This window comes from Chiloscyllium plagiosum, chromosome 13 (genome assembly GCF_004010195.1).
Source record: "Chiloscyllium plagiosum isolate BGI_BamShark_2017 chromosome 13, ASM401019v2, whole genome shotgun sequence".
Taxonomy (NCBI): domain Eukaryota; kingdom Metazoa; phylum Chordata; class Chondrichthyes; order Orectolobiformes; family Hemiscylliidae; genus Chiloscyllium; species Chiloscyllium plagiosum.
The window spans coordinates 5,271,675-5,287,701 of NC_057722.1; the positions used below are offsets into that span (position 1 = coordinate 5,271,675).

The 16,027-nt window shown below is 39.1% G+C and overlaps 1 protein-coding gene across 2 annotated transcripts in view; it reads right to left on the reverse strand.

Annotated features, from left to right (window-relative positions):
• The window catches only part of boka (BCL2 family apoptosis regulator BOK a), a 71,186-nt gene that overhangs the window by 38,640 nt on the left and 16,519 nt on the right, over positions 1-16,027 (reverse strand). For both annotated transcript variants that reach the window (XM_043701728.1, XM_043701729.1), the window contains one exon: positions 13,868-13,968. In XM_043701728.1, coding sequence (XP_043557663.1) covers positions 13,868-13,968 — 101 coding nt within the window. The remainder of the gene's footprint in view (positions 1-13,867; positions 13,969-16,027) is intronic.

Sequence of the window (16,027 nt, forward strand, 5' to 3'; positions counted from 1 at the left end):
TCTTAACCAAACCCTCAATTTCTTTAGTCATCCAGCATTCCCTATACCTATCAGCCTTCCCTTTCACCCTGACAGGAATATACTTTCCCTGGATTCTTGTTATCTCATTTCTGAAGGCTTCCCATTTTCCAGCCATCCCTTTATCTGCGAACATCTGCCTCCAATCAGCTTTCGAAAGTTCTTGCCTAATACCGTCATAATTGGCCTTTCTCTAATTTAGAACTTCAACTTTTAGGTCTGGTCTATCCTTTTCCATCACTATTTTAAAACGAATACACAAAAAGCAATTACACAAAATTGGGGCGCATAGCATTGACGGATATATATTCACATGGAATTATAATTAAAGTATAAAAAACAGAATAGGAATGAAATTGGGCATTTTGACTTGGCAGGCTGAACTTGAATTGCTTCGAGGATCAACATTTGGATCTCATTTTTACAATCCAGTTCAATGACTTGTATGAGGTGGCATTAGCAATGTATCCAAATTCACTAGGTGGGACATTAGTGTGGGGAGGACATAAAGAAGCTGCTAAGGGATATGAATGGATTAAATGTGTGGGAAAGTATATTGTGGATGCGATATAATAAGGAAAAAAATCTGAAATCATTGACTTTAGCACAAAAAATAGGAAAACAACCTTTTCAACCTTGCAAGTCTTAGAAATATTGGTATTGGCAAAGACTTGAATATCCTTGTACACATCATGAAAAGTTAACATGGAAGTGCAACAAGAAATTAGAAAACCAAATTTAGCTTTTATTGCAAAGGAATTGGAGAGGAAGAGCAGAAGGATAATTCTACAGTTGCGGAGGGCCTTATTTAGTTCACATCTAGAGGACTGTGCACAGTTTGTTCTCCTGATTGAAGGAAGGATAAATTACAAGGAAAGTTCATGAAACAGATACTGAGATGAGGTAGATTTAATGGACCAGGCTAAGTTCAGAAGAATGAGAAGAGATATCATTGAAACATATACAACTCTTAAAGGAGGATGTTTCTCGCAGTAGGAAGGTGTAGAATGAAGGATCATAATATCAGAATATTAACATGCCATTTAGAACTGAGACAAGGAAACATTTCTTTACTCAAAGGGTTGTAAATCTTTGGATTTATCAACCTTAAAGAGCTTTGAACATTGAGTATGTTCAAGACAAAGGATAACAGATTTTTGGATTCTAATGAACTCAAAAGGTGTGGCGTCAGTGTGGGAAGGTGGAGCTGAGGTAGTAAACCAATATGAATTTAATGAATGAAGAGCAAATTCAATGGGCCAAATGTCCTATTTTTGTTCCATTTCTTATTGTCCTATGAAGTGACACCAAGACCAGATACTGGAATTAAGATGGTCCAGCAGAGAGTTCAGACTCTGTAGAAAACAGCAGCAAAATATAAGCTTCAACGCAGTGGAGAAATGGACTATGACTCAGGTGAAACACATTTCTAGTCAGGATGCATGCTGCATCAAAATAGAGCTGAAAGCTAGTTTTGCATCAGTCAGAAACACAGCAGGTTTATAGCTGTAGCATCTGCGTGTTACAGTGCAGGGGAGTGGAATCCAGTGGAACAGCATTGTTATGATTTTTAAGTACTTTTATACAAAAAAGAAAAAATATGTACAGTAGAAATAAAGACAATAACAGAATGAGAAATATGGAATGAAAGGAAAAACATCAACGTAGCATGAATTTCCTTAAAAGGAACTGAAAAATGAGAAGATGCTCTTAAAAACTACGTTTGAACTGCAGTAAAATTGAAATTGATGGCATTCAGGGCAAAACAATCTAACTGGCTGGAGTCATAGGTAACAGAAAGAAAGATTGTTACAGACCAATTACTTCAACCCCAGGACATTGCTGCAGAATTGTTTCAGGGGAGTGTCCTAGATCCAACCACCTTCAGCTACTTCTTCAATGGCCTTCTATCGCATAGTCAAAAGTGAAGACATTCACTGTTATTTTCAGAGAGTTCAGCTCAAATCACAATCTTTTAATTTCTGGCATCCATTTTATGAATCTGCTTCATTCTCTCCATAGCTTTCAAATTCTTTTAACAATGAGGCTACCAAAACTGCAAACACTACCAAATGTGGCCACCATTGCTTTGCACAAATTCATTATTAAAATCTATACTTCTGCACTTAAGCCACTTATGTGAAAGTTATCTGCTCCTACTAACATCATCGTAATTATTTATTTGAATGCTGTTTATTCACATCCTGCATTTCCTTTCCATTGAATAGCTGTTCCAAGTCTCCCAACTGCTATTAATTCGTCATTCAACATCACTAAAGCAAATCATCCATTCATATTCCATTACTTTTTCTGGGATTTTGCTATGCCACAAAAAAATTGGTGCTGGGTTAAGGCAGCATATAGTATAACTACATTTATTAGTTGAGGCAGAGTTTAAGAGTGGGGAGGTTATGCTGGAACTGTATGAAATGCTGGTTAGCAACAGCAAGAGTATTGTGTGCAATTCCAGAACCCACATTTTGGAGAGATGTGAACGCACCTAAGAGTAGAACAGGAGATTTACTAGAATATTGCCTGAGCTGTGAAGTTTCAATAATGTGGAGGTGTGAGTTATCACTAAGTATTTTTAAGGCTCAGTTAGTTAAATGCTTCATTGACAAGGGTGTGAAAGGATATAGAGGGCAGACAGAAAATTAGAGTTGTAACCACAGTAAAGTCAGCCATGAGAGGCCTGAATCAGATGAGTCTATGATACTGGAGACCCGGCCCAATGGCCCCTTTTGGCTCATAATAGTTTATGTTCATACATACGTATGTGTTACAACGACAGGCATGATGTAAAGTATTTCATTGGCTATGAAACACTTCGGAGTGCTCTATGAATTTGAAAGATGCTAAATAAATACAACCTCTTTTCTAGTTTTTCTATTCCATGTCTTTCCTATGAGAGCAAAATAATGCATATTTTTCTATATTAAATTGAATTGCTATCCCCCAGTTTGTCTGTTAGTCTTTCTTGGTGTTTGCCAAACCTTCTATTTAGTATCTTCAACAAACCTTCATATTCTCCTCCAAACTCAAATATATTGAGAACAGAAGTGAAGTCATAGCTTATGGTTTACTATCTTTAGCCCTACTCAATCCAAGCAACACTTGCTTCCTCAAAGTACAAAGAGATAAACTTAGGAGGGAAGAGCTTTTATCTCTGTTTATAGAGGGCTTTAATAATGAGACTGTACAAGGACTCGAGTGGAAATCAGGTGTTAATAAAGGTTATAAAACAAATTATTCAAACCGAAAATGGGAATTTGGCAGGACTTGATTTATATCTCTGACAAAAACACAGTAAATAAGAACAGAAATATATGACCACGTGAATAAAATGATTTGTTTTTAGAATTCAAGTTACTCAGAGAAAGGTACAACTAACAATTCATGACTGATTATGGGGAATTCTATTGGAAATTTGAGGTGGAGCAAAAAGAGGAAGCTTGAACATTGGCAAGCTTTAAGGAACCACAGTGCAAAGGGAAAGGAAAACACTACTGACAAGCTCTTGAACTGATTGAGAAATATATCAATAGCAAGTCTAGGTATAAGTGATCCAGCTGATAAATCTCAGGCAGTTTGGCTGATGAAGCACTTTGCAAACTTGAGTACTGAACCCCACTGAGACAGAGCAATCAGACTTTCCTCATTTACCAAGGAGACATATGTAACAATGATGTGCATATAGAACTCAAAACATAGCAACATCCTGACAGCTGTTACTGAAGAAGCAATAACTGAATCAAAATGGGCATGAAGTCATCATAAGTCATCAGGAACTGCCAACCTGAACCAATGTACAGAAATATGCTTCATCACTGAAGATTAAATCCAATGAAGGTAGAAATGTCAGAAGAGTTGTGATGGTATGTCAAAAGATTTATTAAAGAGCATAACAATCTTCTTGTAAGACTTTGGATCAAGGACATAGGTGGAGAAGGATAAAATATACAAAAATATGGCTACAGCACTTCCATTTTCCCAGTATATTTTGTAACACCACTACAGAGCTTATTTACAAAGCTTTCAAGAGGATGGAGACAGATATCTTGAGCCTTTTGCATGTCAAGTGTAATTACATTTTCACAAATAGGATTAAGTTCAAAAATTCATCTGTTTCACTTATGCAGAAATATTGCAGATTCTGTGCCTGCCCAGCTTTCTGGGGCCACATTAATGCACTGGGCAAGGGCATCAGTGTCAGTGAAATGATTGCACAAAGAAACATCCAACCATCTAACCAAGCCATAGACTACCACTTCTTCAATACAATAAACTTTGTTTCAACCAGCCCCTTGTGAACCAGCACTCTCAATAAACCAGCAAAAGCTATATACTTGAAACACCAGAAATTTACTGTATTATCACAATCTCCGAGTATTCAGTTGAGGGTGTGAGTGAAAAGGCTCTCTGCTGACAAGGAGTTGAACTCAATATTGAACCCAGAAGGTTGTAAAGTGTCTAGCTTGAAGAGGAGATGTTGCTCCTCCAGTTTGCTCTGTGATTCACTGGAGCATTGCGACATGCTGAGGACAGACAAGTGGGCAGGCGAGCAGGAGACTGTTAAAAGGACCGGCTACGGGAAGGTCAGGGTCATGCATATGCATGAACCAGAGGTGTTCAGCAAAGCAGTCATCCAGTCTGCATTTGGTTTTTCTAATGTAGGGTCGCTTTCACACCATCTTTGTCAGCAAACCAAAAGGAGTTTACCTGGACCCACTCCTGAATAACCTCATCCCTCTCCCACAGCCTTTCTCATGCAGTCGCAGGAAATGCAACAGTTTGTCTGCCCTAACCAAGTCCACCAACATTCCTTTTACTAGAAACACTTGTTTCAACTGATATGGGTGTGAGGTCGAGCCCCTCCAATAATGAACTGACACACAAACCTCAAATCGGTTATGATGGGAGTAGAGGCTCTCTTCTAATAATAATTAAATCCAAAACACCCAGAGACATTCAGCTGTCCCCTCATAATCTGTTAACGTGGGTTAAGAGGTAAGAAACTCCCTGATAACTCCCTGCCACTTTATAAGTTCCACTTGTATAAACCCAATTAATAAAGAAAGCAATAAATTAAAACTTAATCTCTCCAATTTCGCAAAGTTTATGTCTTTGTTTTTATCTCCAACCTTCCTTCTGTTGATCTCATGTCACAAACACCTTCCTTCTGATGATTCCTCAGAGAATTTTGAGCTGGAAATTCTGTGGTACCTTTGATGGGTCTTTTTAGAGAGCTTAGTAATTTTGTGTGAAAGCCAGGTTTGTGTCTCAGATGGCGAACTTGCTTTCGCTGCAGCTTAAGTTTGGCTCTCCCTTCAGATGGCAGGTGGTTGTCTGCTATTTTTCAAAAATCCCAGTTTTACATACTCCTCTATGACACATTAAGTTCTGATAATTTGATTGGCTTCCCAGTGTCAAAACAATCCATTTTAAATTCAATTGGTCCTTAGTCTTCAAGTGTCTTGTCAAATTAATCGGCTGAATTTAAACTGTTGTCTCGGTAAAAATGTTGCTTGGCTGTTTGATACAAAACGCTTCAATTTGGATGCTCTCTGCACTTTAAACTGCTCTTCAGATGTCCATTTTCAAATCTCTAAGCACCGAAAAGAACACCATCTCTTAAAGGGATGTTGCAATGCTTTCCCCATTTTACAATTTTTACATGTTAACTTCGTGACAGAAACTATCATGTTTGCTGCTCACAAGGTCACATTGCAGTCTCCACTCTGCTAGGGACATCAAAAGCGTGTTGACTGAATACCTATGTTCAATCCTCAAGCATGGCCCTGACCTTCCAGTCCACTGCCATTTCAAAACACCATCTTGTCCTACTGCTCACATTCGCTGCAGTGTTCCAGTGACGCCCAACACAAGTTGGTGGAACAGCACCTCATTTTATATTTAGACACTTCACAGCTTTCTGGACTCAACATTAAGTTTCACAACCTGTAATCATGAGCTCTATTCTGGTTTCCACTCACCCCAACTACCACCACTCTAGCTTCTTGTTTCCATGGTTTTAAATCAGCATAGTTGACCCATCCTGCTATTAACAGCTACTCTGGATCAATGTTACTTCTTTACAACTATTACTATACCTGTGGCTTTTTGTTCTGTAACAGAGCTGAACTCTAACCTTGCTCATTGTCTAACCTTCCTCTGACCTTTCCTTTACGCCACTTTCTTAACCCCTACCTTTTTCTATAGTATACAGTTTTCCATCTCTTTTCAGTTCCAAGGCAGACCAGGTCTGGGGCTAGGAATCTTGTAATTAGTAACTTATTTCCTGACTCACCAAAGCTTGTCCCACCACCTACAAGGCACAAGTGAGGACTGTAATGGAATAGTCCTTATTTGCCTGGATGAACGCTGCTCCAACACAACTCAGGAACTATTCAAGACACAGCAGCCCATTTGAATGGGATCACATTCACTCCCTCCACCAGCAATGCTCAGTAGAAGCATCTCTGAATTGAGAAACAGATGCACAGCAGAATTTTACCAAAGCTCCTCAGACAGCACCTTCCGAATCCATATGTACGACAAACCAGAAGGACAAGAGCAGTGGATACATAGGAACATCACTACCTGTAAGTTCCCCTCCACTGTGACATGGAAACGTATCGCTGTTCTTTCACTGTCACTAAATTAAAAATCTTGGAATCTCCGCCAAAGGAGCATTATGCTTCTACCTACAGCGCACACGGACTGCAGCAGTTCAAGGCGGCATGTCACCACGACCTTCTCAAGAGAAATTAATGATGGTCCAGCTAGTCTCTCTCACACACACACACACATTTTGGTGTTAAAATCTGTTTCTCCATTCGTAGATGCTGCTAGACCTGCTAAGTATCTCTAACGCTTCCTATTTGTATTTCAGATCTTCGGCATCTGCAGTATTTTGCATTGTTGTTGAGGCAGTATGTGTACAGATATTTTCAGATTAACTTGTTCAGAGATGTTATGACTCACTTCTGGAGCAGTGGGACTTGGACCGATGCCTCCTGGCTCAGAGTTAAGGATATCATCACTGTTCTTCAAAAGTATATTCCAGCTGTTTAGTGTTATAGACCATATTATTATTTAATCCATATTAGGTTAGGAAACTGAAGATCGGAAGAGAGCCCACACAATTCAGATGTGGATTCTAAGAGTGTTGGGAAGAGACGGTTATTCCATCCACCTGTCTTTGGACAAATGAGTTTCTATTTCAGCTCTAAGCAAAGTGATGGAGAGTGAAGTGCAGCAAGTCCCATGCCAACACCATTCTGCACACGGCTATCAAAGTGGCCTCAGAAGAGCAGACCATCAAGGACCGGTTGATGTTCAGTTAATTGATCCCTCAGGAGACCCTGGGAAGCAAACAAAGAGAACACTACCTATATAGTTCAGATTTCAGAAGTAACTTTATTCACAAAACACTTAATTTGTTACTTAATTAGCAAATTTTTAAAAAAAGCAGGGCAAATATCTCTCAGGATACTACCCTTTCGATAACAAGTGGGAGAGGACTAGGGGAAAGCGCTTGTAGAAAACTTAGCCATTATAGCCATGTACAACTGATTTAGCAAGTCCAAAATGCAGAAAATATAATACATGCAGCTGCTAAATTATTTTGTTGCATTAGTGCAAAAATTGCCTGAGGTCTTTCAGACAGGATTTTTTGAACATTATGGGACAGTGAAATTGGTAGTTCAACAGGTCTTTCCTGTCTGGTCTCAAGGATCTGGCATGCATGTGAAAACATTCTCCAAACACAAGAAATATTTGAGAAATGTTAAGTGACTTCCTTAATGTCTGAAATCCTCAATTCCACTAGGCTGCTATTTACAGCCATTCTGAACATCAAGAAAATTGATATATAGCAGATTGAGGATGCCAGAGAATCTGTGCCCGGGTGGTTTAAGAACATTTATCTAGTTCTGCACTTTTGTCTGACAAAACTTTGAATTCTGGCTGCACAGACAAGTTTTCATGAACTTAACAGTGACTTTAATTATTCCTTTTTAGACTAGATCATGGAACATTTACAATTTTTTTTCCCCTTCCCAATCTTTCCACTGTAAATCTGGCAGAAGATCAGCACAAATATGCAGAGAAATTATGTAAACAGCTTTTTCTCCAAAGTTTGCCTGGAACTAACCAATGGCACTAGATAAAAGCTTATGTGGCAGTAAATGAAAATGCCAGACAATTTTATTGCAGATTCTCTTAATTAGCTGGATAACTTCAATAAAAATAAAAAAATCCCATTCATTAACAGGGTTTAAACAATCAACAAAAGCTTGCTGGCTGAGCGAAAGAACCAGAGTGCATTCCAAGCATGAGTTCCCTCCTTATGTATCAGAAATAGACAGTGAGACGTGCAATTTGTGGAATGTGCATAGGAAGATAAACAGACCAGTCCTTTTTGCTGTACCTAATTTTAGAGAGAAAGAAATGTTCTTGTTGCCTTTCTTTAAACATAGCAAGTTGCTGTGATCTGTGATGCATTGCTTGGAACGGTAGTAAAAGCAGATGTAATAATAGCATTCAAAAGGATTTGGAAAAATAGTATAGATCCAAAGAGATTTGGGTCCAAATACACAGTTCCTTAAAATGCAATGATCAGGCAGTAAAATACTCAAAAGAATGAGGGAGCATTGACCTTTATATCTAGAGGAATAAGTACAAGGGAATAGAAGTCCTTTGAGTACAGCAGTTGGGAAGTCATGTTGAGGTTGTACAGGATATTGGTGAGGTCTCTTCTGGAGTATTGTATCAAGTTCTGGTCACCCTTTTATAGCAAGGATATTATTCAGCTAGAGAGAGTTCAAAAGAGATTTAGCAGAATGTTGCTGGGCATGACAAGATACAAGTTAAAAAGAAAGGCTGGATAGGCTGGGACTTTTTTTCATTGGAGCATAGGAGGTATAAAATCATGAAGAGTATAGGGAGGGTTAATGGTAGGTGTCTTTTCCTTAAGATGGGGTATTTTATGACAGGGGACGTATTTTTAAAGTGAATGGAGAAAGATTTTAAAAACATGATGGGCAATTTCTTTTAAAAATAGAAGGTGGCTCACACATGGAATGAATCTCCTGAGGAAGTGGTGGATGTGGGCACAGTTGCAACATTTAAAAAAACACCTAGATAAATACATGAACAGGAAAGGTTTGGAGGAATACATGCCAAAAGCAGACAGGCGGTACTGGTTTAGTTTGGGATTATGTTCGGTATGGACTGGCCTGAAGGGTCTGTTTATGTGCTGTATGACTCTACAAGCATAATTAAGTTCAACAAAGCCCTAATCAGACCACACTTCTGAATATTGTGACCATCACAGCTTAAGAAGGATCAACTTTCCTTGGTGAGAGTGCAGTGCAAATTTAGCACATAAAGGTTTAAACTTTTAAGAGAAATTATACAAACTGGGCTTTTATTTTCTGGAATGCAGAAGATTGAATATTGATTCAAGTGAAGTTTAAAGATATTTAGGAAAACAGAGAGACATAGAGAAACTATTTATCCTAGCTGGAGTCCAGGGTAAGGGCATAATCCAAAACATACAGCCAAAACTTCTAGGAGTGAAATTGAGAAACACTTCTACACACAAGGGTTACAGGAGTTTGGAACTCTTGTAAGGGTATAGATCAGCTATCATCTCAACAAACAGCCAAACAAGTTTGAGGAATTGAATGGCTTACTCATTTTTATATAGATACTTAAAGGAAATAAAGTTACATAGCTATGAGGAGAGAACAGTGATAGCTCCATCAAAATGCTGGCATAAATACAATGGGCCAAATGAACTCTGGTTTTGAATAAATCTATCCTTCGTACACAGAGCAATTCCACTACTCTCTGCTACCCTTAGTGATATATTCCAAGCACATGGGAATGCTAAAACAGCGCAGAGCTGCATGTACTTTGCACTAACATGCATGTACAAGATGATTGAAGAATTCAAGTTGATACAATACTAACTTCATTGGATGTAGATATGCTGGAACTACTGAGTGTACGTATTAATTAATTAATTAATATATAAAGGGGACGCCACAGCAATGAGTTATTCCAAACAATTCCAATAAAATCCAAGACTGAAAATCTCACCTTTTAATGGAATTTCATCACAATGTTCAAACTCGCCATGTATCCACACAGCTCTGATAAGCAGGCTACAGCACAGAATGGTAACAAGCAGTGTTACAGTGACCACAGCCAATACATGCTTCTTCTGTCCAACAGGAACCTGTAGTGTTAGGGATTCCACAACCTACAAAAAGAAGGAATTGTGATACCCAGCAACCCGAGACAGGAAGTGATCCTGCGACTTGGCAATCTCTAAGATAGAGGACAGTCACAACACATCCATACTTAATAAGCACATGCTCTAAATTTCAAATACAAGTATTTCAATATGACAGCAGTTCTTTTTAAGAATAACACAATATTAACTTCTGTACAACAAACAAATGAAAAATAGTTAATTGCACAAAAAATAAATTCCCAAAGTAGGAGACCCAATTCCTGATGGAGTCCTGTTTGAAACAGCAGAGATATGGCCAGGCACAGAACTCAGCAAGTTCAATATGTGTCTTTTCTTTATTCTTTCATAGGAGGTGGGCATCTTTGGCTAAGACAGCATTTATTGCCCATTCCTAATTATCCCTAAACTAATGGGGATGAGCTGTCTTCTTGAATTGTTGCAGTCTTTGGGATGTAGGTCCAGGATTACGACCTAGTGATAGTGAAAGGAATGGTGATATAGCTTTAAGTTAGGATATGAGGCTTGAAGGAGAACTTGCAAGAGATGATGTTCCCATGGATCTACTGCTAGTTGTTAGAAGTCATGGGTTTGGAAGATATTATCAAAGGATGAGTGATGCAAAGTGCATCTTGTAGTTGGAACACGCTGCTGCCACTGTGCATTGGGAAATGTTAAAGTTAGTGGATGGGGTGCCAATTAAGTGGCATGCTTTGTCCTGGTGGTGCTGTTTTCGTAGAAAGTTGAGAATATCCAAGGCATGTAATATCAGCATCACAAAACTGGCTTGGGGATCTATTACTATTTCTCAAATCACAACATTTTCCAATTAAGAAAATAATAATGGTGCAAGCATGGACTTCTTAGCCCTCATCACTACCTTAATCTTGATCTGTTCCCCTCTCAGATATTCAATTTGGAATCTGAGTAGGCAACGGAAGATCAAGAAATTAATGAAGACAGAGATACTGTAATTCAGTCTCACAGTTGTAGGTGCCAAGTTAAATGCCTACGCAGTTTGTAATTTTAGACCATAAGACCATAACTCATAGATTCAGAAGTAGGTCAGTTAGCCCAGAATTTACTCCACCTTTCAATGTGATTATAACTAATCTTATTATCCTTAATTCCACTTCCTTGTCTTATCCTCATAACCCCTGATTTCCTTACTGATTAAAAATCTGTCAAAGTCAACCTTGAATATATTTAACAATCCAGTCTCAATAGCCCACTGCCGTAAAAGATTCCACAGATTCACTACCCTCCAAGTGAGGAATTCCTCAAATTTGTTTTAAATGGGCGACCTATTCCTTTGAGAATATGCCATCTGGTCTAAGAAGCTCTCAAAAGGGAAAACAACCATTCCACATTTACTCTGTGAAGTCCATTAATAATCTTTATGTTTCAGTAAGTTTGCCTCTTATTTTTCTCAATTCTGGTGAGTGTAACCCCAAACTATTCAACTTCTCGTTGTAAGAAAAAAACCCTCCACACTGAGAATCAACCTACTGAACCTTCTCTGGGCTGCCTCCAATGCCAGTACATCTTTCCTTAGATAAGGGCACCACAACACTCAAGATGCGGTCTAACTCGTGCTTTTATAGATTAAGTTATACCCCTTTTTTAAATTCCCTTTGAAATAAAGGCAAACATTCCATTTGCCTTTCTTATTACTTTCTGAACCTTGACGTGCTAAGTGAATAAATAATAATACACAAGGACCCGTAAATTACTCTTCTGCAGTTTTCAGCAATCTTTCTCCGTTTAAATAATATTCTTCCTGCCAAAACATACAAGCTCACATTTCTCACATTACGTTACATTTGTCAGGTTTTTGCACAGGTTGCAAAGTTTTAACTTGCTTATACCCCTTTGTAGACTCTGTGTCATCTTCACTCCTTGAATTCCCATCTATATTTGGTGTCATTGGAGGAGAGGATAGAAATGACATCTAATTCTGGTAACACAGTGGGTACAAGTACCCTCTAAACAGAGGGAAAAAAACACACTGGTAGCAACTGAACAAAGATGAAATTGCACACTAGTTCTGGGACACTGATGATTACTTTATTGGGCCAGACTACTTAAGCACAAAAGTGCTCCACTAATTGGAAAGCCTGCGCTCATTGTTAAGGAGCTTTGGAGGAATTCAGCACCACCTTGGGACAACTTGGTTTAAAGCCCTATTTTCCCAAATGCAACGGGAGGTGGTGTTGTTTGTCAGGGGAGGCCACAATCCAGCAATGCAACACTAGGATCAACTGTGATGTAGTGTCTTAAGGCCAATGTCTCAACATCCACTACAGCACAAGCAGCAGTCACCTGAGTGCTGCAGTATCAAAATGCTGTCTAGCTAACTCACTTGCTGCCATGGAAACTCAGATTTCTGTCATCATGGTTCTGGATGCCAGTACACAAAGGGTGCCATATTAACAGCATTCCTGCAATTTGTTCTACAATAGATTTGCTCCCTGAAGAACCTCTGCAGATATAACCTCCTGTTGAGAGACCTTCTCCCCATTCTTCTCCCTCTGTTAGCAGCTTTACCTATTGTGCAGTCTCTGCACACATTCTCCTGTTCAATGCCAAGAGGAAATACACAAAAGCCACCCATGTCTAAAAGGAACTGATTTGTCCACAAAACTTTTAATTACCAAAAACAAATTTCAATCATATGAACAGAAATATGAAAAGGACCAAAAATATGTAGAATCGCAGCAACAGCCAGAATAAATAGCTACTGATCTCTTTATATTGTGTTTGCATGCGTGCATATGTGTGTGCATGCATGTATTTGTGTGCTGCACCTGTGTGTCAGTCATAACATCATTTTAGCTGCACAAGGGCAAGAGAAGTCATTGTCTGGACCTTGGTGCTCCAAATGGCAGTGCTGATGTCAATTCAACATTGCACACTGATTAACACCATGATCTGCCCACTCTGCATAGATCTGGCAAACATTAGGCAGAGCTTGCCACCCCATTTCAGGGATATGGTAGCTGGTACACTTCACAACAAAATTGTCATTTTGGAACCCTTATACTTTCTCTACTTATCAAGAAAATTTTGAATAGCTACCTTAAATTAAATTCAAGGAAATGCAAGAGGGATTTAAAAAGAAAAGGGTTGCCAAGAATGTGAACAGATTACTGGAAAAGGTGATTTCACGAACTTTCACCAATTTCATGACGACAAAATCAGACCGGTTCTCAAATACAAATGGTTTGTTGTGGATGGATAAGCTAAACAGACCAAAGCTCTTCCCTTAACTGAAACCAATAATATGTTATAAAGTAATATGTAATAGGAACATTACAATTATATTTATATGAAATATTATTGGTTGTATCTTAAGTCCAATAAGTAAATGAAAACAATTTTGTTTTTTTTTCAAAAAAAATACGAACAAAATACAGATTCACCTGCAAAAATATGGTGCTATTTCTTTAAAAAGTTACCTACTTACATTCTATCTTAAGTCCAATAAGTAAATGAAAACAATTTTGTTTTTTTCAAAAAAAATACGAACAAAATACAGATTCACCTGCAAAAATATGGTGCTATTTCTTTAAAAAGTTACCTACTTACATTCTGATAGTTAACATTCAGCCAGCTACAGATACTGTGATTACTTGCTGAGCAGGAAGCCTGTGTTACACCAAGTTTCCAACTTTCCAGTAATGGACTATCTAAAAAGAGACGAAAGTGGATAAGAGGTGGTGATCCTCCTTTCAAAGCAGAATTTGATTTACCAAACAGATTACCATAGAAATCATAGAATCCCTACAGTGTGGAAACAGACCATTTGGCCCAACAAGTCCGCACCGACCCTCCAAAGAGTAACCCACCCAGACTCATTCCTCTACCCTAATACTCTATATTTCCCCTGACTAATGCACCTAACCTGCACATCTCTGAAGACTGTGGGCAATTTAGCATGGCTAATTCACAGAAGCTGCACATCTTCGCACTGTGGGAGGAAACCGAAGCACCTGGAGAAAACCCATGCAGACATGGGGAGAATGTGCAAACTCCACACAGTCACACAAGGCTGGAATTGAAATTAGATCCGTGGTGCTGAGAGAGCAGTACTAACCACTGAGCCACCATGCCACCCCATTAGATTATACCGTTTGAAATTTCAAAGATTGAACGGCATTCTTATTGGAACTTAAAAGATTCTAGGTCAGACCAGACAGCATGGATATTGGACTGATGCTTATTCTTGTGGGGGAGACCAGAACTAGAGGATGTAGTCCAAAAAAATATTTTAAAGATCTCCCTTTTAAAACATTTCAGCAGTTTGCATTGGAAAGAACTGCTTCCTTGCTAGCATGCTGACAGAAAAAGAAAGAAGCAGTTACAATGCAGGAGAATTCTAGCTGCAGTGCCAAAGTGATCATAATCACCAGCAGGTTATAAGAGAGAGCAAGAGCATGACAGAGAGCGTTGATGGGTGGGTAGGACTGTCAGAAGTTAAACTGGTCAGGAAGAGGTAGTCAAGTCACAAGGGTACTTGGATCACAGAAGACAGGTAGTGTGACCAGACAGGACATGCGAAAGGGTGGCGAGGAGTTGTTAAGGGATGGTCAGGAATATAATCTCTTTAGGTATAGTCAGGCTGTTAAGGTAGAGGAGGGGTGCAGTTGAGTTTGGCAGGAGTGGCTTAGTTGAACAGTTACCCAGGAAATAGGCAAGGATATTTCTGTCTAATATTTCCTGGATAAATATCCATGTAGGTACATTGGAACTGTGAGATACCTCCAACTTTAACTCAGGCGTTTTCCAAAATGTCCTAGGGAGCAATGGAATTTCCCACTGGAAGTAGAAATTTCCTGAGCAATCCCATGGAATCAATGCATCAGGACCTCGACAGAGTCCTAACACGCATCTCCAATTATACATCCAGTCTCTGATGTAATCATTTTTAAAGCTAAGGTTTATTTTTTAAAAAATAAAGGAATTAAGGGATATGGTGAAAACGTGGGTATGTGGAGCTGAGTCCATGAAAAGATTGGCCATGATCTTATTGAGTGGCAGAGCGGGCTTGAAGGGCTAGACTGAGAAAGTGTGTAGTCTAAAATGTGACACATTTGCTGCAGAGAATGCAGAAAAGTGCTTGTTCAAAGGAATTGGGGGTATGTGTTCTTAGTGTCAATGGATCGGTATAAATAAGGTGATAACATTTGTTCACTTGTGGAACGTGTGGCAGCACTTCCTTCTCATGCCGGAGGTGCATATTTCACAACAGAATGTAGAATAACTAAATTGCTGGATTATATCAAAGACTCTTAACAAGACTCATACTCAATAGGAAAAGAACTGGTAGTTTAATAAGCTGAGCGGAATATGTACGTAATAGAACAACCCTGACAGATCTTCACTAATACCACACTGAGCAGATTTGAATTTATGAAGCTCACCTCCCTCATCTTGACAGTGCTAGAATGTGAATAGGAGAAAGTGAGGACTGCAGATGCTGGAGATCAGAGCTGAAAACGTGTTGCTCGAAAAGCACAGCAGGTCAGGCAGCATCCAAGGAGCAGGAGAATCGACGTTTCGGGCATAAGCCCTTCTTCAGGAATGAGGAAAGTGTGCCAAGCAGGCTAAGATAAAAGGTAGGGAGGAGGGACTTGGGGGAGCGGTGTTGGAAATGCGATAGGTGGAAGGAGGTTAAGGTGAGGGTGATAAGGTGAGGGTGATAGGCCGGAGTGGGGGTGAGGGCGGAGAGGTCAGGAAGAAGATTGC